The sequence below is a fragment of the Mustela nivalis genome, assembly GCF_964662115.1.
Source record: "Mustela nivalis genome assembly, chromosome: 5".
Classification (NCBI taxonomy): domain Eukaryota; kingdom Metazoa; phylum Chordata; class Mammalia; order Carnivora; family Mustelidae; genus Mustela; species Mustela nivalis.
Genome location: NC_139024.1, coordinates 14,103,795 through 14,130,017, shown reverse-complemented (window position 1 = coordinate 14,130,017; position 26,223 = coordinate 14,103,795). Strand labels below are relative to the sequence as shown.

At 38.1% G+C, this 26,223-nt stretch overlaps 1 protein-coding gene across 26 annotated transcripts in view; it reads right to left on the bottom strand.

Moving 5' to 3' along the window:
* SYNE1 (spectrin repeat containing nuclear envelope protein 1) overlaps window positions 1-26,223 on the bottom strand; it is a 464,577-nt gene that overhangs the window by 370,024 nt on the left and 68,330 nt on the right. For 25 of the 26 annotated variants that reach the window (XM_082730051.1, XM_082730052.1, XM_082730041.1 and 22 more), the window contains exon 3: window positions 5,389-5,450. In XM_082730051.1, coding sequence (XP_082586177.1) covers window positions 5,389-5,450 — 62 coding nt within the window. Of the gene's footprint in view, window positions 1-5,388; window positions 5,451-21,633; window positions 21,803-26,223 lie in introns of those variants that run through there. The other variant, XM_082730066.1, reaches the window with a different exon arrangement.

Here is a 26,223-nt window from a genome sequence, read left to right as displayed (position 1 = left end):
ATATTCTAGAAAAAAGTTGAAACTCTTTTTTTTTTCTCTGCCAACTTATTAGCACCTTTCTCTTTTCTTGTTCTTAGAGATAAACTAACTTGATACATTCTGTAGCATAAGAAATAAGTGAATTAAGACTAATACCTTGGCAACTAGCATAAAAATATCTTTGACATGGGTCATTCCCTTACCTTTATTGGTAGATGTCATCAGAAAATTATAGGGGAAAAAGAAGACAACCAAGGAATAAAAGGCATTTTACCTCCTTAAATGGTTTGGTTCTGAGATTATCTGAATGATTCCAGAGCACAGAGCTATGTACTACAGGGATCACCAACAATAAAATGAAATCCTCAGGTCAGGATTGAGTTTTCATCCTTATTTTATAAGTTTGGAAGAAATTCTCGTGTTCTTCAAGCCAGACCTCAGAATGAACTTGGGGCCAGTTACAGACTGAATGCTTATATGTCCCCCAAACCCATGTTGCAGCCTTAACTGACCACTGTGATAGTATTTTGAAATGGGGGCTTTGGAAAGTAATTAGATGTATATGAGGTCAAGAGGTGATGCCCCAGGATGGGACTAGTGTCCTTAGAGAAGAGGAAGAGAGACAGAGTTCTCTCTCTTTCCTTCTCTGCCATGTGAGGACCCAGCCAGGAAGAGCGTTCTCGCCAGGAACCAAATCTGTCAGCACCTTGATCACCTTGATTTTAGGACTTCTTGGGCTTTCACAACTATGAGGAATAAATGCTTATTCTCTAAGTCCTTCATCAACAGTATTGTGTTAAAACAGCCTAAGTTGACTAACACAGGGTCCAAATTTATCAAGTATTTGTTGGACAAAGTAAACAATCTAACATACAAACAACCCATCAAACCAGATTCAATCTGATCCAACAAATTATAGCGTACCACATCCTTTCAAAGCTGACAACAATTATGTCTCCTTCCTGGGGGAAGACTATCTTTTAGTTACAAGATAAACCACTGCTTTGGTTATTCAATCAGCAAGAAGAAAGAGGGAAAGTTGGTTTCAAAAGCTTTGGGGGATAAAGAGAAAATGTTGAGACAGGTCAAACTGCTTATTCATGGGTTACTTCTTCTAGTGAGAAATGTTTTCATCCTGAGTACTTAGGACTTCTCTGTCACTGAAAGCCTGGATGTTGCTGATAAGTGATCGGGAGCTGAAGGCCAAAAATTATAGAAGCTCCTTTCATAAGGGACTTAGTAAAACCCTGGGCCTAAAATATACTTTTGTGAAGCTTAGCTGACTACGGGTGTACACGCACACCTGTGTGCACGTGTGTGCACATGCCTGCTGTCCATGTCCATGAGGTGCTAGAGTGATGGGACCAAGCACACTCAAGCAACACAGAATGGCTTTGGAAACAAGCCTTCCAATGGAGGCAGCTGGAAAAGTGACACAGTATCCCGATCCAGAGGCCAGATCAATGATATGAGGTTGGCCTTTTTTTTCTATTGCAAGTGAAATATCATCATTCTCATCTCAGAAGTCAGGGTGCACTTTGCCATGGTGCGGGAAGTGTGTGTTTCCATTTCAGCTTGGGTGTGCCTGTACATGAGAGCTCAGTGAGACTGTGAAGCCCAGGATGTGCAGGTTGCGTGTGTTTTTGTAGGGGCGGCATCAGACAGAAAGAGGTAGGTAAGGACGGGGATGGGGAAATTAAGATAGAGACAGATGGCGTGGAGTAATAATGGATAGGAGACAGGCGGGGAGAAACAGAGATGGTCCAGGGATAGGAAAGAGATGGAGGGACAGTGAGAGAGAGAGAGAGGGCTCGAAATGAAAACTCAGATGGGGATGAAGGTGGGCGAAGGATGTGGAAAGAGAGGGGGCGATGATGGGGAATTGTCATTAGCTGCCGAGACAAATGCAGACAAACACGGACTCCACAGCTATCCTAAAACTCTGCCAAGGTGGGCTACGGGGTCAGACTGGATGTTTAAAATGTTTTCCAGATAGAAGTGAACCAGAAAAGGAACATATCCTCAAAGAAATTTGAGGGGTTTAGCTATGTTTTCAAGATACTACAACGTCCATGTAAGGAAGTTCAGGAGAACAACCATAGGTATCATTGTTCTGCTTCAGTTTTGGGGTTTTAAGATGATCCAAGAAAGAAAGAAATTGAAATATGTAGAAGGAAAAAAAAAACAAAACTAAACAAAATCTCTATGACATAACGGTTATGATGGAGCTAGCGGCTACGGAGGTAATAAGTTTCTGGGTTTTTTCAAAATAGTAACCTTGACACAAAAATGTGTGAAGTAGGGAAAACAGATGGACTTTAGATTCATTTCTGGATTAAAATCTCAGCAGTGCCCCTTAGCAGGCATATGAAGATGTGTGCTACAGAAGAGCCTGTGTAGGGCCCCTGGGTGGCACAGTTGGTTGTGCGACTGCCTTTGGCTAGGTTCGTGATTCCAGGGTCCTGGGATCGAGTCCAATATAGGGCTCCTTGCTTAGCGGGGAGCCTGCTTCTCCCTCTGCCCCTCCCCCTGCTTCTGCGCTCTCTCTTCTCTCTCTCTCAGATAAATAGAATCTTTTTTAAAAATGCCAAAATAGGAGCACATGGGTGGCTCAGTGGGTTAAAGCCTCTGCCTTTGGCTCAGATCAGTCCTGGGATCAAGGCCCGCATTGGGCTCCCTACTTGGTGGGAAGCCTGCTTCCCCCTCTCTCTGTCTGGCTCTCTGCCTACTTGTGATTTCTGTCCGTCAAAAATAAATAAATAAAGAAATAAATAAAATCCTTAAAAAAATAAAAATGCCAAAATAACCTGTATAAAACACTTGGCACAGTACCAGAAACTAATCATTTTTCCCCATGTGATATCTTTACTATTCTAACAAAGTAAGAAAACACAAAGACTCTGCTGCTCTTGTTGTATTAAAATGTACTTCTGCGTGGTACTTAGCACTGTGCTTAGAGCTGTAAGATCTATGAAGAAATTCTAAGAATCAGCATGGGCCTTGAAGACTTTACATGGTTGTTGGGAAGCAGAGATACACAGTGCAAAACAGTTTAAGTGATGTTTAACTTCTCCACCTATGCTACAGGTTCTGGAGACGTGCTACATTTTAGATTCTGCTTCACCAGACCAGGAAAACCAGAGCAGAGGGAGGGCGCTGGAGGAGGGGGTGCAGGGGCAGCCACAACCGTCCTGAGAGCATCCGCTAGGGGGCAGGCTCACTGCTTCCCAGGTCGTCAGAAAAGACTTGTTGAGTGGGAGGGCCTAGCACCACACATTAATGGTAGGACTTAGATTTTAGAAGGGAAATTACAGGGTGAGTTTACAAAGCAGGGCTAGAAAAGAGAACAGGAAAGCATGCACACTGGTAAAGCCTAGTCTAATAATCAGTTATTACATAACATGTAAGGTAACTTTGAGAAATGCTAAAATGATGACAAAAATATTTTTGAAAGTAAGTTCTTGTCATATAGTCCCTTCACAAAAGCCTTTCATATACTGTCTGCCGTGACTTACAGTCAAATTTTCCCATCTTTTTAAGTATTCAGTACACAGATGAGCATATCCCAATAATTCTACTTTAAAGACTTGACAACGATATTCAACTCCTGATTTTAAAAACCTGAAAAAATTAATTAGAAGTTATTTTTTCCAATCAGATTAGAAAACATAGTTAACCTCAGAGTGTTAATAATGTAAGGAAATGGGCATTCACAGAAACTTTTGGTATATATTAAAATTATAAACATGCAAATCTGTTGACTATTGACCTGCTTCTAGAAATTTATCCTAAGTAGAAATATGCCCAAGGATTTTCAAAGTAGTATTTTATATAATATTTACTAATTGGAAACTCATAAATGACCATCAAGAGGAAACTGGCTAATTTATGATTCATAATTTATAAGTAATTATATCTATAATAAAATACAATTCAGCCAATAAAATTATTACATACCTCTGAATTAACATGGAAATATATAGTGAGTAAAACAGAGGCATATACAACAATATCCTACAAAACCATTTTTGTGAAATCGCATGTGTCTGTGTGTAGAAAAATGGTGATCAGTATGTTAGTAATGGTTGTATCAGTATCATGAGATTTAAAGGTGATTTCTACTTTCTTTATACTGTGTAAGAGGCTTATCATTAATATTACTTATAATTAACATGTAATCTTTTTAACAATATACAAAAACAGTAACTCTATTTTCATTTTGGAAAAAAAAAAATCTTTCCCAATTAATGACAATTCTGTAGTAAAGTAATGGCCGGCTGGCGGCAGCCAAGACCAGAGAAAATGAGCCCCCAGGGGCATTTGCTGCCTTGTCACAGGGCAGATTCTGGGGACAACCACTGTATGAGAGAATTTCCTTCTCATCAGGGGCTTTTGGAAAGAGATTATAGAGGAGATAATCCCAGTTTATCCTGTATCTAGACGCATCTTTTAGTCTGCTGTCTTTACTGGACTGTGAGCTTCTCAAGCCTGGGAAAGTGTCTTACCAACATCTTCCTGTCTCGAAAGCCTAGCTGAGATATGCAGTGAGCAGTTAATTCGTACAATGGGACTGTAATAAATCGCCATGCTTTGTTTGCTTCTGAACTATAAAAGAGGCTTTGGGGAAGTCCCTGACAAAAAACTGCTCATAGGGTTATGTCTGGCACACTGTAGGCACCACTCCCAGCAAAAGGATCCGTTAACTCAATTCAGACAACTGTACTGTTGTCTATGTTTATTTTTACAAATGCAATGGGTTTTGGTTCACATATTTTTTCATCTGCATATTTATGAGACTAATTTGATTGTAATATTGCCATACTGGGATTTGTTTTATTGTAGCATTTATATTCAAAGTCATCACAATGTACAAATACACAGTCTCCTGATACAACCTAATGTCAGTGTGGATAATCTCGGAATGATTAATCTTTTTAGTGTCTTGCCACCATGGTCACTTTGCTATCAAAGCACATAAGAGGGGAGCCCAGATGCTGGCATCATCTACTCAGACTGAATTCTTTGCTCAAGACAGACCACTCCTTGCTTCTTTCTGTCCCAAATAGAAACAAGTACATTAAAAAAAAAAAAAAAAAATTGAGCACGATTTCTCCTTTCCCCTTGACATACACATTAGTACAGAGGAAATGACTGAACAAACGATTTTGATCAGAATTCACAGAATTGACATGAAGTCACTGCTCTTGACTCTAGCAATCCATTCATTTCCTCTCGGAGACAGTGTTAGCAAATGTCACAGATAGGCAACAGTTAAACTGATAGAACTTCCAATATCATTGATTAGTATTAGTGAAAAGAGTGCCAACAGCATTCCTTTATTACACTTGGCATTTAATGATTTATTGGCTCCAACGAAGAAAATATAGAAGTCTGGGTAGTTTCCTTTACCTTGGCCAGATGAGAATTGATCCATTTTGTGAAAGTACGTTTTTGTACTATCTCTTGCTCATCTAGAAGGAAAAAAAAAAAAAGAAAATGAATCTAGTTAGAGGACACAGTATATCATAAAGTTGTATCCTAAAAGACATTGGGTTACACAGTCTAGAAGTAATCATAATATTATTTTATCTTCGAAACAATTTTGCCAATTGTTGTCTTGAAGGAAGTGCCAGTAAAACTCCAATTTGACTACTTCTTTATACACTACCAGAAACTGCTTCCAAATTTTCAATATATTAGCCATATGTTACCCTTCACTCACTTATTCAAAGCTCATATACAATCATACCTCAATAAAGCTGTTTGGAAAAAGTTCACTGAGACCAACTAAGTGCCAAGTTTTAGGTTAGATCCAGAGATACATAGAAAACAACAAGGCAACATCTTTGCCATGAAAAATCTAGAAGTAGAGACAGACAAGCAAGGGCATATGTACAGTAGAGGATTACACAGTAATGTAATAAGACAGAGCTGTGTATGTGAGGCATTACAGGGACTTCACCCAGATTGCATGACCTCCAAAGATCCCACCACCTCTTGAAGTCCACACCTCTGTATAAGCAGACTACGGTAGTACCTGTGACTTGTTTCTGATCAACAGACTGTGGCAAAGTCCTACCTATAAAGATGTTACTTGACGTTAGATTCCATCTTAGCTGACCAGAGTGAGAAATCCTCCTGGCTCTGAAGAAGCAAAAAGCCATGTTGTAAACTTCCCATGGAGAGGGTCATGTGGCAGGGAAGAGAGAGATATTTTTAGAGAAGGGTGGTCTCCAGCCAAAAGCCAGAAAGAAGGTGGGGCCCTCAGTCACACAACCACAAGGAAACGAACTCTGCGCGAACAACCCAAAGGAGTTCAAAAGTGCATTCTTCCCTGTTGCAGCCTCTGGATAAAAATGCAATGCAGCTGATATTATGGGCTTGTCTACTTAATTGCAGACTTGTGTGACCCTGAGCAGAGAATCCATCTAAGTTAAACATTATCTCTTGACCTACAAAAGTTTGAGGATAACAAATGAAAACTGTTTTTTGGTTTTTTGGGGTTTGGGGGTTTTTGTTTTGTGTATTGGTTGGTTTCTTTTTCTTTCTTTCTTTCTTTTTTTTTTTTTTTAAGAGATGGGGAGTTAACGTGGTAGGGTGGTGCAGAGGGGGAGAGAGAATCTTTAAGCAGGCTTCATGCCCAACGTGTAGTCCCACTCGGGGCTCAATCTTAACAACCTCGAGATCATGACCTGAGCTGAAAGCAAGAGTCTGCTGCTTAACCAACTGAGCCACCCAGGCAGCCCTGAAAATTATTTTAACTTGTTAATTTTGTTGTAATTTCTTATGAAACAAGAGAAAATTAATATGGGGGGGGGATAGGATCCAGAAAGGCTTTAATCAGAGCCATTAAAGATAGGAAATCCAGAGAGCAAGGAGCCAGTTTAACATATTTGAAGAAAGGATGAGTTCTGTTAATTCTACCAGCATATACCAAGTATCAACTGTCTGTAAAACACAAGACCAGATGCTGTGAGGAACACAGCTGAACGAAGACACCATTTCAATTCCTCACCCTTTCAGGGATGGTGCTCAGATCTATATTCCCAGAGCTGAGCTCTCCTGGAGAACATCTGACTGCCTGTGACAATATGAGCACTATGAGGACAGTAACTTTGTTCCCAATGCCTATAAATGTGACCCAAAAAATACTGTTCACGGAAGAATTGAGGAAATTTAATAACAAACATTTTAATTTAGAGAAATTTTGGATATACCCATAGAATTTACAGAATGCCATTGCTTCTAATGTACTTTAAGCATATGCTTTTAAACTTTCAAGTACATACAAAAACAAATCAGTATACTAAAAAGCAATGTACTAGGCACAGATATTTATTTTTGTTCTTTTTTTTTCTTAAATTTTCAAAGAATTTAAGAATTATATGGGATGTGTGGAGGGCTGAGTTTGAAAGCAGATAGATTTCCATGTATATCTTTCTGGAAAACCCCAAAAATCTCAAATTGAACTACAAAAGAAGCTGGAAATATATTCTGTGTTCTCAGAAAAAGAAAATAGGTAATGGAATGGGATAGATGCCTGACAATGTTGTGTCAAATGTTGCTGAAAGCTAAATTCTAATAATTTAACTTGCTATATTAATTTTTTTGGATTACATATCTTCCTTTGAGTTATCTGATATGACTGACTGTAACCAAAATATTTATTTTTAGACCTTTAATGATATGAATGTCCTGTTACATTGAGGATTAGATGACAACTAAATATACAGGAAAATATGTAATTTATTAGAAATTACAGACAGTAAGTTTTAAAACACGAAAATGACATGCTTTGGTTACAAATTTTAAAAATATCACTCCATTTTGTATGTTTTTATGACCAAGGAAAGATATAAAGGAAAAAATGAAGAAAAAATTTATTATATCAAAAATGTGATCATTTTGGCAAGTGCTAAGTGAAACAAGCACAAAAGCAGCTTACTGTCACCTATAATATAGAAATTCTGTGGTCTCACATAATATGACTCATAATGTTTTCAAGTCTTTTTATTTGCAGTATTGCAGTATGGGGAAGTGACAATGCACATTTAACTTCTGGTTCCGAATGCATTTAATTATTTCTAGTAGTGTTATTTCCCCAGCGAATCAAAGTAATTATTGACTGCTCAGTTTAAAATGACTCAGCAAGCAAATACTCTGGATGAATCTATGTGTATGCAATCATCCCTCATCAAAATTATTAATGTCTTCTTTTCCTACAGAAATATTCCTGGCAAAGTCAATGTACTGTTTATTCTTTTCTTTTCTTTTTAAGATTTATTTACTTATTTGAGAGAGGGAGAGATCACAGGCAGGGGAGAGGGGTAGAGGGAGAAGCAGACTCCCCACTGAGCAGGGAGCCCAGTGTGGGACTCAATCCCAGGATCCTGGGATCATGACCTGAGCAGAAGGCAGACACTTAACTGCCTAAGACACAAGAGCATTCAGGGTTTTGTTTGTTCTTCTGAACCATTCTTTATCTTAATTAATTAATTTATTTATTTATTTTCTAGTTCTAGTATAATTAACATATAGTGTTATATTAGTTTCAGGTATACCCAGGCATGGATATCTCTATTTCTATGTCTCTATATAGATCCTATATTTTAATTAAAAAAATTATTACCTATCATATGTAATATATACTTATAAACTCATATAATTCTTACAACAAATCTTCAAGCAAGAACTATTATGCCATTTTTTTAAAGATTCTATTTATTTATTTGACAGATCACAAATAGGCAGAGAGGCAGGCAGAGAAAGAGGAAGAGAAGCAGGCTCCCTGCTGAGCAGAGAGCCCGATGCGGGGCTCGATCTGAGGCCCCTGCAATCATGACCTGAGCCAAAGGTAGAGGCTTTAACCCATTGAGCCACCCAGGTGCCCTGAACTATTATGCCATTTTAGAAATAAGAAAACCAAGGCACCTACCTGTAAGTAAGCATTTTTACCAAAGCTACCTAGTGGCGAGCCAAGTGTTTACCTCCACAAGTCAGGTTCTTACACCATTATACTACTGCCCAAGGATGCACAGAAATTACTATATTAGTCATATCAAATATTAATCATGTTAAAATGATAAATTCATACTTAAATCAATTGGAGTTTGACCTTAAAATCCTTAGGTTCTATAAATAAAGTCATTTAGCAGCAGAATAATCTTCAGTAGTCAAGCTAGATTTGAGAGAATTCAGAACTTCTATAAAATATAAAGTCCAATTTTAAGCTGTTGATGAAGAACTGACCTAATCTCCATAATATAGGTTTACAGTTCTTGTGAATACATAGGTATATTTGATGAAGCATTATGTAAGTAAATTTAACTGTTAATCTTATGGTGATTTTTCTATCTTACACTTGTCAGAACAACATAATATGCTCTTATCAAGTGTTCATACGTATGCATGCTAAATATTTCCACTAAAATTATAAAAGGAATAATTCATTAAGACATTTAGCTGAACATATATGTTAGTTGTAAACACAGAGGTCTGTCTACATCATACACGTAAACTTGGATCTCCAGTTCTAGGAATCACAGAGAATAAGAAGTTAATCCTGTTCATAAATCTTAATTTCTACATGTAATCTGTAATTTCTGTTAATGCAAACTAAAATCTACCTACTTCTTAAGCCAGTCAGTTGGAAGTCATTCTTGGATCTTTACTTATCCTCATCCTGCGCAACAAATTCATAAGAAATTGTTGTTGGTTTTATTTCTCAAATATCTCATCTCAATCAAGATCAATCTAGTGAAGAAACCATCATCTTTTGGAGGCCTGTTCATTTCTCTCACTAGAATCTAAGTTTTAGATGAGACGGCATGGACATCGTCTGATTTACCATCACCGCCTTAGTCATTATTGCTTAGGAGATGCTTAATGAAGAAACGAATGGATGCATTTGCTAAGAACGTGCTAAAGACCAGAAAACAAGAGCTGTTCTAAGGAATAGGTACTACATAGAAGGGACAAGTATGTAAACAATGTCTCAAAGCAATGTGTCAGCTACTGTAACAGAGGAACATATAAAATGTTGAGGGAATATAAATACACAAGCAAGTAATTCTTTTATAGGGCAATGGAACAGGCTGGGAGATTCAGAGAAGCTAAAAAAGGAGGTGCCATGACGTCAAACAGCAGCAGATAAGTGGAAATTTGCAGGTAGAGAAACTTTTAGGAGAAAGAGGCCGTCTTTTAAAAGCATGGCATTATATACTAAAGTGACAGTAAAAATCTATTACAGCTGGATTATAAAGTGGAATAGGTTTAAGAAGGGTAAACAAGTAAGTAAGCCTGGAAAACAGGTAACAATTGGGTTAATTAAAGTCTTTGAATAGCATGCCAGAGTTTGGTCTTTATGGACAATGGGAAGCAATCAACAGTTTTGGAAATGATCATATGAGACCTGAGACACAGAAATAAATATACTACAATGATAGTGTAGAGGCTTAACTGAAGGGAGAGGAAGTTGGGAGCAGGTAGGATATTTGGGAATATTCTAGCAGAACGCACGTTAAAGGTGATGCATTCTGTTCTCGAAATGTGCCAAGAGGGATGAGGTGCACGGGATGGCTGCATAGTAACTACTAGAAGTAGTCAGACAGGAGCTAAGGGTGCCTTCTAGATTTTTATCACAGGTAACTGCATAATGATGTCACTCATCAAAGAAGGAAAGAAAAGCAGTAGGCTCCAGATGCGTTGCAGATGCATCATGAAACGTCTGGGTAAGATGGTAGCGTCTGCGCAGAGGAGAGCTGAGAATTCAGAAGCTGGATTAGGAGGCGGGTGCTCCACAGGTAAGAACCTGTCAGAGACTCCAGCTTAAGGCCAGGCTTTGATCCAGGTATTACCAGGCATAAGCAGCTCAAACTCTCCTCTCCTCTAAACTTGGATCTTGATTTCTTTCTAAAGGCCAGACTGTGTGAGTAAAAAACAAGAAATAAAAAAGCAAACAACGATAATAACAAAAGCAACAAGAAACAACAAAACTAGTTATGGAAATTAAGTCCTTCACCCTTGTCTCCATCACTGATTCCATCTCAAAGACAGTTGGTCTAACAGACCTGAGGAGTTGGAAATCATGAGGTCTTAAGGGACGTCTGTATAGCAAGGCTATTGTACAAGCATGGCCCTGGGGAATGGTGTCGTAAGAAATAATCCCAAAATTCCTAGGCACTATCCCTCTCTAGAAATGAGTGAAGGATGAAGGGAGCTGGCTCTGACATTCAATTTCTCTATGTCTTTGTCCTGGTATATATTTTTAAAGTATTTTGCTATTTTAGGCTAAGATCATGACACATGCAAAAATGAAGCCCAGTTTAGCAAGAGTGATTAAATTTGACCATTAACAAGCTGTCACAACTAACTTAGAGTCAACAGTTTTCCTCCTGATGAGTCAGAGTAACAGTGACTTGCTGATTTTGCACAAGTGACTTACATATATACCTGCAAGCAAAGAGACCAGTAAAGAGCAGCCCAGATTATTTTGAGCCTTTGCAATCAATCATGAAAATTTTGCTGCCTACAAACGGGTTAACTGTATTTTCATTTTACCATATGTAATACGTAAAACTGTGAAAGTGAGCCCTATGTTCATTAGCTTTTAAATAGCGTTACTAAATTTTAAAAAGTTAAAATACATGCCAAAGTCCTTCTCACAGATGGTGGGTTTTTTGTTTGTTTGTTTCAAAGATTTCATGTATTTATTTTAGAGAGAGAGAGAGAGAGAGAGAGAGAACAAGTGTTGGGGGAGGGGCAGAAGGAGAGCAGGGAGCCCAACTTAGAGCCCCGGCCCCAGGTTCAGGACCTGAGCTGAAGGCAGACGCTTAACAAATGGAGCCACCCAGGTGCCACCTAACAGAGTGTTTTTAAAAATACTAACGATAATCGAAGTTGACATATTTCAGTATATTTAACAAATCTTCTATAAGAACTTATTTCTGAGAGCTAGAGCACTTCACAAATGGGTATGCACCTAAAGTTGTATATTTTTATCAGAGTCATGAACAATCATAAAGATCAAAATACTGAATTCCTGGGTATACCCATCCTTAATCAATGTCACATTAATATAAAAATATCAGCAAGAAAGACTATTTAAATAAGTAAATATAGGGGCACCTGGGTGGCTCAGTGGGTTAAGCCTCTGTCTTCGGCTCAGGACATGCTCTCAGGGTCCTGGGATTGAGCCACGCATCGGGCTCTCTGCTCAGTGGTGAGCCTGCTTCCTCCTCTCTCTGCCTGTCTCTGCCTACTTGTGTTCTCTCTCTCTCTCTGTCAAATAAATAAATAAAATCTTTAAAGAAAAAAAAATTAAAAAATAAATAAATATAATTGTTAAGTCAGAAATTGCTCTCTTTTATAAAAATATTTGTGTATCACGTATAGATACATTGGTTATGATTAACATTTTTTGTGTGTGCAGATTATCATTTTATTCTTTAGGTGCTTTAATGACAATGATGGCTTAAATAAAAGTCTTACAGATTTTAGTTACCTGAAATATAAATGTTAATTTAAAACAAAGGTTTAAAATCATAATTTCTTCGTTATATTTAGTAAGGTTTCCTCATTATTTCCAAAGCAGATGAATTCACCTCAGTAAAAGTTGGAAAGAAATTTTAAAGTACAACCTAAATTGAACTTTTTGACACAACCAAATAACATGGCTATGAAGGAAAAAACAACAAAAACATCGGGTGACAATGTAATCATTATTAACTGAATAACAGCCACAATGAGATGGCCTCAATCAAATTACTGGTTTTGGGTTCAGAATTATACGGTCCCGATTGTCGATCTATGATTACTAAAATCATCACTAACTTTGTCATACTTGGGTAGGGTCTATGGTATACTGACTATTTCAACATAATCAAATAGAGTTTATAATTATCCAATGTTTAAATCCGTAAGTTAAACATGTAAATAAAAAAAATTCAAAACCAGGCTGTGGCTGATTATGAAATATGTACACAAGTTCCTCTCCTCCTGGTCAGCACACCCTTTGCCATCTGATTTTGTTGAGCTTCCTATCGACACCTGGAATGAATTTCCCCACCCCTTGAATCTAGATTGGCCTTAAGACTTGCTTTGACCAATAATGTGGCTGACATGATTTTATATGACTTCTGAGGTTGGTTCTTGAAAAGTCTTGAGGCTCCATTTTTGGCTCTCTCAGAACTCTGCCCCGAGACCTCACACAAGGGAGCTGAGCCAGCATCCTAGAGGGAAAAAGACATGTTGAAGAGAACTTAGGCAGGTGACAGCCAGCAACAACTGTCAGACCTCCAAGTCAGTGGACCTAAGAGTCCTGCTGATCCTCTAGCTAAATGCATCCATGTAAATGAGCTCAGGCACAGCCAACAGAGGAAACACCCAGCCCACCCACAGAACATGAAAAACCATAATGTGTTACTGCTTTAAGCCACTAAGTTTTGGTGGTGGTTTAGCAAAAACTAAGGGAAACAGAAACTTCTATGGGGAATATAGTGGTGCATTAGCAAAAATCTACAACATGGGGTATTGCTTTGGGAACAGGTAGGAAGGAGGCTAGAAGGACACAGACTGTTGGTAGAGACTAAAAGGACGGTGGCACACTGCTCTCGGAGATCAGGAGAGTCACATATATTTTAGGTATTATAGATCCTGTCATCTGCAGTAACTTGACCTTGTGCATTTGGCTAGAGAGAGGGCTAAGAGCATCAACTGCCTTTCCTGCAGAAGGCTGAAAGCATCAACTGCCTTCTTATGAGGTACTAGAAGACAGAAAAATGAACCAAAGAAGGCATTTTCTCATTTGTGTTGGATTACAAAATTGCCATCCCCAGTCTTTCCTGGAAAAATATTTGCAAAGTAAAAAGTAGCTTCCGCGTAACAATAAATCAAGAGTGTGACTGTAAGACCCCCCCCCTTTTTTTTTTCAGGATAAATCGCTAGAACTTTAATTGTTGAGTTAAAAAATATGTACATTTTAAATTTTGACCAACTTTACTAAATTACCTTTCTCCAAGGTTAAACCAATTCACATTCTTATCAATCAGGTTTTAATGTAAGACCCATTTTTAAGAACTCAGAAAGATTAAAGGTAGCATGGACTTGACCTTCTCAACTAGATAAGCCAGCTTCTGAGAATCATAAGGACACTGCCCACAGCACCCTCACCTGTGGTCCAGAATTTTTTTAAATTTTGGGTTTGAGGGGCTCTTGGGTGGCTCGGTCAGTTAAGCACTGGACTCTTGATTTCAGCTCAGGTCATGATATCAGGGTCATGAGACTGAGCCCAGTGTTGGGTTCTGCACTCAGTGGGGAGTCTTCTGGAGATTCTCTCCCTCTCCTTCTGTCCAGCCCTCTCCTGATTGCACACACACGCACTCTCTCAAATAAATACATAAACAAATCTTTTTTTAAAAAAATGAATTTTGGATTTGAGTGGCACAGAATGAGCTTCAAGCTAGTTTTTAGAAAGTCAACAAATCTGTTAGACTTCACATATGTGAGAGACAGAGAGAAAGCGAGTGTAAGAGGAGGGAGGAGGCTCCAGGCTAAGCACAGAGCACAAGGCAAGCTCCATCTCACAACCCTGAGATCATGACCTGAGCCAAAATCAAGAGTCAAATGTTCAACCAACTGAGTGACCCAGGCACCCCACATCAACAAACCTTTTAAGTCAAACACCACCACTTTGCACTAAGGGGAGAGGACAGTTCAAAATGAAGACAAGACTTTGGAACGACAACTTTATATGATTAGGAAGACGGCTGAGAAAAAGATCAGCCATAACACAAGCCACTTCTTATCAAAAAGACAAGAATACCTCTGGCCCCCGGATTAAAGGGACTAGCCACATGTGCCTAGCTGGATTTTAGAACTATTTCAGACCATGACTATTATCTCTTTTCCATCCTTTGAACAGAGGCATCTAGTGCAATGGCGCTGGCCCATCTCATCATTGCATATTGGATAAAGAGGAGGCACCCACTTCTCTTTTTAGTTTATAGGCCTGCATATTGGGAAGAATTATACCTGAGGAGGCTCATTTGTATGTGGACCAAAGGCAGATCACACGACACTGGATTTGGAGCTTGTCAACATCATTGGATGATATTTCCAGTGTCTTGTGAGGACGTAAATGTCTTTGGATGTAGAAAGAATAGAAGTAATAGTGACCAGAGGACAGATTTTACATTATGGCCACAAAATTCTCTGGTCCCATCCTCTTTTGCAATGTGACTTTGTTCTTTCTCTCATCAAAGGGTAGAACTGATTCCCCCCTCCTTGAATCTGATATTGTATTATCCTTGCTTTGATCAACAACAGAGCAGAAATGACTTTATGGCATCTGATTCTAGGCCTTAAGAAGTTTTGTACTTTTAATTTTGGCTGTTTTGGATTTCTGTCTTAAAACTATCACGCAGGGAAAGCAGTCTATATGGGAGGACAAGAGTCCATGTGGAGAAGAGCTGAGATGCCTTATCATATAGCCAAAGCCAACTGCCAGATACACGGGTGAGGTTATTGAGGACGTAGTTCAGCCAAGCCTGCAGATAAACTCATCCCGGAAGAAGCCAGAAAACTGAGACCTAAGGATTCAGGGTTGATGCATCTCTTACCTCTTCTCTCCCACAGGCCCATACATACATGATCACAAATGCCTCATGGCAAGAAAGCACTTTCTCCATCATTCTATCCCTAGAGACTAAATCACTGCCTGGCACATTGTCTTATATATCTGTCCTTAGGAAACCATCCATATTTAACTGTGAACTAGTGAACTAACCCACAGATTATGAAAAATGATGAATTCTGATTATTTTAAGTTTGGAGTGGTTTGTTACACAGCGATAGCTAACTACAACAAATGCATTTACTTGTATGATAGACGCACAAGTAATCCTTCTTTTCCTTCCCCATTACCCTGTCTTCTGCAATAGGTTTCTCGGCTGGCTTGGTTGGGTCCATTTCCTGGACCTTTGATGTTCTGATCAGATGAGTCAAGGAGAAAAGTGTGTTAAGGAACAAGGACACCCAAAGTTATTCTCCATATGTTTAAGCAGAGATTAACTGAGGAGGACAGAGGGGAAGAGGAGAGGAGAGGATCAAGAGCTCTCAGAGGAGTTGGCTTGAGGAAAAAGATGGAGTAAAGAGAATTTTAAGGGAGTTCTCCCTCTGTTGAGTGCTCTGATCATTCCTTCAATTTTTTGTAAGCAAATGTCAGTAATGACATATTGCTTTCAAGATTTTTAGAACTGGAATTGCATTTCTTTAAGTGAAACCAATGACCAGATTTAAAAAGCCCTGTTTCATTAAAGTTACTCTTGCAAAATTGAGTAACATCTCACTACGAAACTGAGTCTTAGTCTAACCTAATTACCACCAAATTTACTTGCTATTTGAATCACTTATTTAATGAATACCATTGTGTCCCTATTGTAGAGGATACCATACTCTGGCTGGATATGGAAATACTCTGAGAGGCTGGTGTGGTTTCTTACACTCCAGAAAGGAGAACAGGACTCATTAAGAAGCACCACAGCCCAGGTTCTGTGCATGCAGAACAAAGTACAATAACTTGGCATATGTGAGTGGAATAAAGAAAAAGAGACCGCAGCTATGAAATTAAAGGCATCTTGATCAGTAGAAAAAGTGAAAGCGAACACCTACTGTTTGCTTGCATAGGAGCTATGTGGAAAACGCTGCTTTTGCAACTGATTTTTTTTAAATAAAATCACTCAATATATAAAAAAGTGAGAAGAGCTGATCTCCTTGAAGGATTACTTCCAATTAGCACAGAAGCCTTTAGAAAAGTTTCAAGCTGGAGCTGGATGAACTTAGCCACACGTAGCTCTGTAATGGTAAAACGTGGCACATCTCCTGATTTTGCAAGGAAGGGACCACAATGTTGAAATCTTTTCCTGTTGTGAGTGCTTAGCAATACGAGTGTAGTGGAAGGAAAGTACGTATTAGAAAATGTCATAAAATACCATCTTCATACAACCATTTTATTGAAACATTAAATTCTACTTCAACACTAGAATTTCAATCAATCAAAATACAGTGTTTTATTTTGGGTAGGGAGGGAGAGCAGAGAGTAGTTGATCACAGTGTTCACGTATTTTATGTTCCATATTTAGATGTAATTTTTAAAGAAATAGCTCTTTCAGGGGTGCCTGGGTGGCTCAGTCGGCAAACCATCTGTCTTTGGCTCAGGTCATGATCCCATGGTCCTGGAATTGAGTTCCAGTCCTGGGATCACAGTCTGGCACAGGGCTCCTGCCTATAACAGGGAGCCTGCTTCTCCCTCTGCCTGCTGCTCCTCTTGCTTATTCGCTCTTTCTCTCTGACAAATAAAAACAAACAAACAAACAAACCCAACAAGCATATAGTTCTTTCAAATAAATCTGACTTTTTCTAGCTAGGACCTTCAGAGTTCAGTTACGGTGTTTTGTTTTTCTCATTAAATTACTACCCTTTGTCTTAAGAAGGTTTAGGATTACAATCTCACCTTCGGGGATTCTGTATTTTAAATTACTGCTAATATTATTTCTTAGTCTCGACCTGTGATCTAAATTTCTTTTTCTCCCTCTTCATTACTTTTTATCAATATCTGAACACAAAATACAATAATTTGACACAATTTCACTTCTGTTTTATACTGTATGTCCTCTTCAGAAGGAAAGAGAGCTACAGTTCTAACAGTGAAATTCCTGAATTTGAAAAGAAGGCAAAATAATAAAAGCTGAGGGGTGCCTGGGTGACTCAGTGGGTTAAGCCTCTACTTTTGGCTCAGGTCATGATCTCAGGGCCCTGGGATCGAGCCCCACATTGGGCTCTCTGCTCAGCGGGGGCCTGTCCCCCCCCACCTTTCCCTGCCTCTCTGCCTACCTGTGATCCCTCTCTCTGTCAAATAAATAAGCAAAATCTTTAAAAAAAATAATAAAAGCTGAAAACAGTAAAAGTGAAAAAAATATCAGATCACAAAGTTTGAGGAAGAGATGCCAGAAATCCCAGTCTCAAACATAGTCAACCCTGGCTCATAATGGTCAGTTAGCCACTTGGAAAACCTGAATTCCGTGTGCAGTCACAAACAGAGCCCCAGATGGTATTCAGTTTTTGGTTGCTTCAGGAGTGGAGTGACAGCAGTGACCTTGGTCATAAACGACAATCCGCTGGATCACAGAAGCTATGACCACTGTGCCAACTGCAGAGGCTTCCACATGAGAAAACAGGTGGTGAGTGTCACAAAGGAACTTCCTCAAGTGGTCAAGCTTATATGTAATGTATGTGCATGTACTTATGAGTAATATAGTATCTTAAGCTCTTAAAATAATAGTAACAACAGCTATCATCTATTTAGAAAGTATCACGTGGCAGGCATAATGGTATGTATGTTTATTATATATATAATCTAATTTAAACTTGACAACAACCCTGAGAGAAAATATCCCCTCACCTGGATCTTACCTGCAAAAAATGAGCTAACAAGGTTCATCAACTTGCTTGCAGTGACAAAGACACTCAGTGGCATAGCACAGCTCTGTGTCTTTCCAAAGCCTGTAGCTTCAATCACGTCACTCTACTTGTACCTCCAATTGCCCATTGGGGTTTCTAGAATAGTTTTATTTATACCACCTGATTGTTACCAAACCCTAGAGATACCCAACAGTGATACTCTATCCAACTCAAGATAAAACAACCAGGTTTCATAAATAAATTGTCTCAGCAAATGAGTGTCTAAGCCAAACAAGTTAGTCTGAATCCTTGTCCCCTGCACCATATTAGCAACTAATTCACTAGAATCTAGACAACAGATAGAGCACCTCCACACTAGGTCATGTACCATCTTCCTGAGTTACAAGCTATAAGGGCTGCTTCTCCCCAGTGATACCTTGACCTGTTGTCTTCAGTTCTCCAACCTTTCCCACCTCTTTATTCTTCATCTTTATATTTGTATCTGCCTTGGTATTATCAGGTATCACAGGTCAGGCCAACGGGGAAACCAACTTTAGAAGAAATTTTGTTAACATCGCTTCTCGGCCTTTTGGCTAAGATAAAGTGAAGAAATTTTGTTAGCAGGAGGTTGTTCGGGCATGTGCTCTCAGAAACAATATTTTTAAGGGTGTGAGGGAAGCAGCATTGGACAGACAGAGATGTTGAACTGAGATGCAGTTATGTCTCTGAAGCTGGGATCTCTTCAGAGATGTCCTAAATTGAGGCAAGGAGCCAGGGCTTTATACCTAGGCACTGACCACTCACTGGATATGGGCCGACCTGGGGAGGGGTCTAAGTAGGATGAGGCAGATCCCTTGACCTGAGGACATATCCTGGGAGGGTTTAGCGGTGAGCCTCCAGCAGGCAACAATCTGGGTGGCTGGGGGAATGAGAGCCCCAGGATTGAAGAACAGGACTTGCACTGCACCCCACAGCTTGAGCTACATCCGCCACAAAGAGGATATTGCAAAGAAAGGGGCAGGGTCACACCTCTGATGAGAAAGTCATTAGACAGGTTCTCCAAATCATCCAGATGATTTAGTCCCACCAGTTTGAATGCATTCTCACAAATTCATGTACTTTCTCAATCCAGCCAACCGAGCTTGGTTCTGCCTTTGGGCCTTCTGGGCCTTCCTATCTGAGGTACCCTTCTACTTCTCCAACCAGACATCTCCAGCAACCACTGGCTAGTCCTGCCCTCTGTCTGGCGTCCATATCACCATCCATCCTGTCAGTTTCTTTCCCCCGTAGGTGATGCTGCTCTTCTAGCTCCTCCCAGCTCAGCCAGGCGCCTATGCAAATAAGCAATGGAGTGTCCAACACTGACCTATAGGCAGGACCAGGAGCCTATGCCAATAAGAAATAGAAGGTCCAACACTGACTTGTAGGCAGGACCAGGAGCCTATGCCAATAAGAAATGGAGGGCCCATCACTGACCTGTAGGCAGGACCTGGGCCCAAAATGTGTTCTCTTTAACCAGTGTTCTAAGAAAATGTTTTAACTAGCATGTTTTGGAGTGAGACTTAACATTTCTCAGTTTTACTCAATTTTCTTAGACCAGTTACTTCTTGGATTACCTGAAGGTAACTGACTTTCAGACATCGAGGAAAAAGGAAGACTTGACTTCCATATATGCCCAGGTTGGAAGCAGGTAAGGGGAAAATATGATGAGAAATCTTGGGAAGTGGTAACAAGCAGAATAAAGACTCTCCCAATTTAAAAAGAAGCTATTCTAAATATTAATATAACTATTTTAATCATATCCTTAGAGAAAGAATATATAATATATAAACTATATAGATTATATCATATATAATGTATAATATAATATGTAATATGTTACATCAATATATGTTATAATAATTATATTAATTAAAAATATTATATTATATGGTTGTTATGTGGTTTTTTCTGTTATATCCTTGAGAAGAGTAGAAGAGGCTTTCTGTTCCCTTTCTCTACCCCCACCTCCCGGTATTTTAAATTGGTGTAAGTGTAGATAAGTACCTTATTTCAACTAAAATATTTCATGGAAACTCAGAAAAATCAGAATTACTTAAACATCACTTGTAATTATGTAAAGATTTAAATCAAGGAAACACAATTTGATAAATGTATATAAATAAACATAAGATTTTGGTGTTTTCATATATAACAAACACCAGATTCCAAATACCAATGAGCTATAAGAATACATGGTACCCTTTCTATAAAACTTTGGGAATCACCGGAATCTAGGTTAAGAACAAACTTGTTGTTATCAGGATATTCCATGCAGCCAAACATTAGCACAAGACTTGCTATTGTATCTATGATTACTTCTTAGTCAGAAAAATTTCTCAGCCAATTATGTTTGGAGGTCTCATCACCAAAAAAAAAAAAAAAAAAAAAAAAAAAAAGTTGTCATGACCCCAGAGGCAAACTGGAATGCATTTGGGTACCACCTTCAATGTAAGCATAGAGGTAAGTGATCCTCACATTTTATTTTATTTTATTTTATTTTTCTTTTCATCCTTACATTTTATAAAAGTCTGAAAATAAGATAAAATAATTTCATTACATTCAGATGAAGATATGAAATAAGTAAATGTACTTTAAAAATTAGAATTTTAAAACAATAGTACTGGAAGTAAAAAGAAAATTAAGCCATTAACAGACTGTGAAAATTCTTGACTGGAGATTTGGGTTTCAAGAGTATTTGTGTTTTTTAGCTTAAGGAGATATTAAGTTCTGTTATAAATGGTAGACGCTGATGCATTGATAAGTCTTAGGTTTCAGAGACCTCTTCTTTAGAACATACAAGTATCAATCATCTAAATTCCTACACTGAAAGTTGGCTCTTATTTTATCTTAGCACTCCTGGTAAACTTTTACTGTTCAGACTTACACTGTAAATATGGGTTTTAGGTTTTTCAGAATCACAAACATAGACCAGAACTATTCATTTCACTCCTATTAGTGTTCAACTCAGATAAAATAAGAAGATAAAATTTTCAACTTAGAGCTGCTTTAAAATCTATTTTATACAATCTTAATGTTTCTGTGCCAGGGATTCAGACTGGAATTATATTAAAAGAAAAAGTAACACACACAATTACATTAAAAAAAAAGTGCACACACACACACACACACACACACAAACAACAATAACAAAAGTACCTTTTATCGCACCAGGAGTCTTGAAGTTCGTTTTTATCATATCCCACCTATTATAGTTACTTTTGGAACTTGTCCTAATTCAATCAGTATCAACATCAAACACAGCTTTCACCAAGGGAACTTCCAACTCAGCTAGCGGCGTTCTCCCTAAAGTATCCCTATAGCAACGCCTCTATAATAGCACATTATTCTCTCATTCTTTAGCCTTACCCCCTGCTTACTGACCAAATGTACCACTCTCCAATGCCAGCATTTCTACAAAGACGGTTTTTCTATCGATTTTTAAAAAGTGCTTCAGATGCATTTCAGGGGAAAAAATAACACCTTTTTCTGCCTATACTTAGGAATTCAGGCTTATTATGTCAAAGTCTTAAAAGTTTATAAGGTTTTTTGTTTTTTTTGTTTTTTGTCTTTTTGCTTGAAAAGAAATCACTCAAATTATTAAAAGTCCCAAATTATAACCTTAGATGTATATGTAAAGTTTTTAGAATTCTGGAGAAAGAATGAAATGAATCCTTTATAGGAAATATTATATTAACTTTTAATTTCTCATGTTTATTTTTATATAAAAGATCATTTTATTTCTTAATTTTCTTATTTTCTTACTTAATTTCTTAATCTTCTCTTACTCTTGCTTATTTCTAGTTTGTTCTTTGAACTTGCTGGAATTTTATCCAAATATCTAACATTGTGACACATCAAGTTAAAAATTATAATTACCACATTAGAGATATACATTATAATTATAGCAAGTTACCAAGCGAATCACACTGACACACACACACACACACACACACACTCAGTTTGTATATGTGTATAAACAATATTAAAGAGTTTTTACATTACTTAAATAAATACATAAAATATTAAAGAAAAAGCTATACAAAAGAAAAAAAAATAGGCACAAGAATCCCCAAAGACTATTTTAAAAGTTCCTTGTTAACGCTTCCTAAAACAACTTAAGACTGGATCCCCAAGTAAAAATGCTTACTTATTTTTTGTGGGTTGAGGTTTGTGTGTCTCTCCAGGCTAGAATACAATAATTTCTTGACCTGGGATTTCAGGGTAAAATGGAAAATCAGTTTTAGCCATATTCTTGCCTGTTAAAATGACACTATAATGAAATTAGTAATGGAACTGTTTTCATTTCTCTGTCCCATTTAGAGTAAGGGATGTTGACTGTGATACCAAATTTGATTATAAAGTATGTTTATGAAAAATGTTAGCTATTACCATGACTTACAGAAAACAACCACAAAACTACCACTTAGTAGAGGCAGAAATGGAATGATTAATTTCCTCAGAAGTAAATGTTTAGCTCCGGGAAGGCAACAGACCTAATTTGGGATCCCCAGCGTTAGCATTTACTGTGAGACCTTAAAGAGGTGACTCAGCCATTTTATGCCTCAGTTGACTCATTTGCACAAGGCGGATGCAAATAACACAATCCCCACAAAATTGCTGTAAAGGTTAAGTTTGGTAACTTACATAAATGTTTGGTCCAAAGCTTTCCACATAGTATTTATCATCAATAAAGGTTGGTTTTTGTTACATTTGTTTTCGCTCATTAATTTAAATATGATAATAAAAGTTTATGTTAAGCAAAAAGAACTGACCATTGCTTGCTTTGATTTTATTACTAGAATATATTTAACAAAGGCAGGAAAATTAAGAAATTTCTATAAGCCAGGAGAAACTTGATTTTTTTTTTTTATGTCTTTTATCTTTACTTGCTTCCAAATACTAAGAATCAGTGCTTCGTGTGAAGGGTAAGGCATTCCAACACAGGTTTACTGAACAAATCTGAGCCATGAAGTCTGATTTATCTTGATATGTTTAGGGCTAGTGAGTAAGTTATTTAACTACTAGGAATAAAGTAATCCTCCAGCCTGGAGATCAGGGCTTACCACTCCTCCTATAAGGGCTAGTCCTCCAATATGGCAAGTGCTATAATGAAAAGTCCATGGAAGGTGTGGACTTAACAATATTCTTTGTGTTTGGCACTTTCGTTTCATCATTTACTGGGTGGGGAGGCTATCCCTGCTCACCCAATCCCAATATATTCAACACCGAATTTTCACCCTTATTATTCTTGAAATTTTCACTCGTATTCACTCAAGACCAAAAGACTCAACGTTTGCTAAACTTACCACTTCAAATTTTCCACTTATTCAGATAATTCTGTTGCTGAAAAAGGGGAAATTTTAAAAGGCTCCTCTAAAAAAGGGCATTATTTTCAAGAAACACAGAGGAAAAGAAGACAGAAATGATGTAGCATGGATTTACAAATAGGATGTCTTATTTTCTCAAATTTCTCCTTTCAGCCTTACTTCTCCTTGCTAAGCAGCTATTAATCACTAAGGGCAAGGAAATGTGGAGATGACAAGTTAAAGAGGGTTTGTAGTCCTCCAGGAAGACCAAATTTCTTAACTGGCTTTAAGCAAGTTTTACTGCACACAAATTATGTGCAAGATACGAACTGGGTATACTGATGATCTGGGGGGCGGTGAAAGTGAACAAGGTTAAAAAAAAGAAGATCCAGGTCCTAAAGCTAGCCTCTTTGTGAACTTATTACCTTCATATGTCTGTATTTCTTTTCTCGCTACAAGAACACAGACACTGACACAGTGTCAGGTGAAGAAGCAAATATAATAGCCTCATTGTGATTTTATTGCTCCCCAAATTTGAGCCTGTGGTGCATGTGGGAGCCCAGGGTGAAGCACCTCATCGTGTTCAGAACAGAGAGAAAAGCCAACAAGTAAAGACTGACTTGGGCAAGCAGATGTTGGCTTGTTTACCAATAATATGTTCTCTCTTCTCAAGCTAGAGCATGGAAAGAGCATGACCTTCCCTTTTCAGTTTTGTCCAGGGCAATCTTGTTTCTTTTCAGGAAGAGACAATAATACCAAAAGAAAAAAAAAAAAATCTGGCTTAAAAAAAAAAAAAAACAACAAAGAAGTATGATAGGAAGGATGTGCAAAGGAAGCACAGGAAGAAGCAAGAGCAGTAAAATGTCGCAGAGACAATTTTAGTCCAGTCCACCACTGTTCAAGTTATACTGAAAGCATGGTTAAAATAGCACTTTGTCAGTAAATCTCAAGTTCATGGTACTCTAGGATAAGGCTCAGTGGAATTATCGAGAGTGTGGCTGCCAAATGGACATCAGGCAGGAAGAGAAACCACAGGTTCACTTTCAGCAAGGTGTCCTTACAGGATACGCCACGTAGAGCTTGGCCTGACTCAAATATTGATTTCACAAACAAGTGCAGTGATAAGAGGGACTCTCATCACTTCAGGGTGTCATTTCAAGGCTAGAGAAGCAACCCACAAACTCAGTTCTCTTGTGGCCTGTAAAGTAGCCTTTGGTTGCTGACATATTATTTTAAACATTAACCAAATCATGGTAACACTCAACAATGAAACATTTTCCTTCCTCACAATAATATAAAATTGTATATTCTTTTGTTTTCCTAACCTCCTTAACTCATATTTTTCTTTAATTTTTAATTTCTTTAAATTTTTTTTAGAAAGGTCTTTATCAGTGGATTGTACTGCAAGCTTAGAGTAAAATATACATATATATTTGCATATATATGTATATTTATATAATCTAATCTAAATATATAATTATTCTGATGCCTCTATTAAATTATTTGTCTCCATTTTTTGGAGACATTGAGTCCTTATAGCATTCTCGGAAACTCTTCTTCTAATCATGATGGCTTTAGTCTGAAATTTTCCAGCTGTCCCAGTGCCAAAGAATTATTGTTAAGAGTAACTTTGAATTTATAGATTTTTCTGAAAAATCCAAGAAAATAGTGATCTTTATTAAGTTGTCCAAAAAAATTTCTTAAATGCTTTCTTTAAAAAAAAAATGAGAGAGAGGTCTGGTTCTTTATGAAGATAATCTTAGTTCTATCAAAGAAACGTAACAACGAGGGGAGCAGATTCAAATAAAACAAAATATTCAAATACAGCAAGTATTTGTACCCCACTCTACCAAACATTCAAATACAAGAAAAGGTGAAGTGAGTTGAAGCAGTGTGATAACAGGTAAGAAACAAGCCAAGAATGGAATGGAAAACGTAGTTCAGAAAGAGACCGCAACCTATGAAGATAAAAATGAGAAAGAAGAGCACCTGGGGGGCGCCTGGGTGGCTCAGTGGGTTAAGCCGCTGCCTTCGGCTCAGGTCATGATCTCAGGGTCCTGGGATCGAGTCCCGCATCGGGCTCTCTGCTCGGCGGGGAGCCTGCTTCCTCCTCTCTCTCTGCCTGCCTCTCTGCCTACTTGTGATCTCTCTCTGTCAAATAAATAAATAAAATCTTAAAAAAAAAAAAAAAAAAAAAGAAGAGCACCTGGGTGGCTCAGTAGTTTAAACCTCTGACTCTCGGTCTGGACTCAGGTCATCATGTTAGGGTCCCGGGACTGAGACCCGTGTGGGGCTCCATGTTCAGCAGGGAGTCTGCTTCTCTGCCCCTCTCTCCCTCTCCCACTGCCCAGTCCCCTACTTGTGCTCGGTTGGGATCGTACGCTCTCTCTCTCAAATAAATAAATAATTGTTTTTAAATGAAAAAGATTATCTAGTGAAT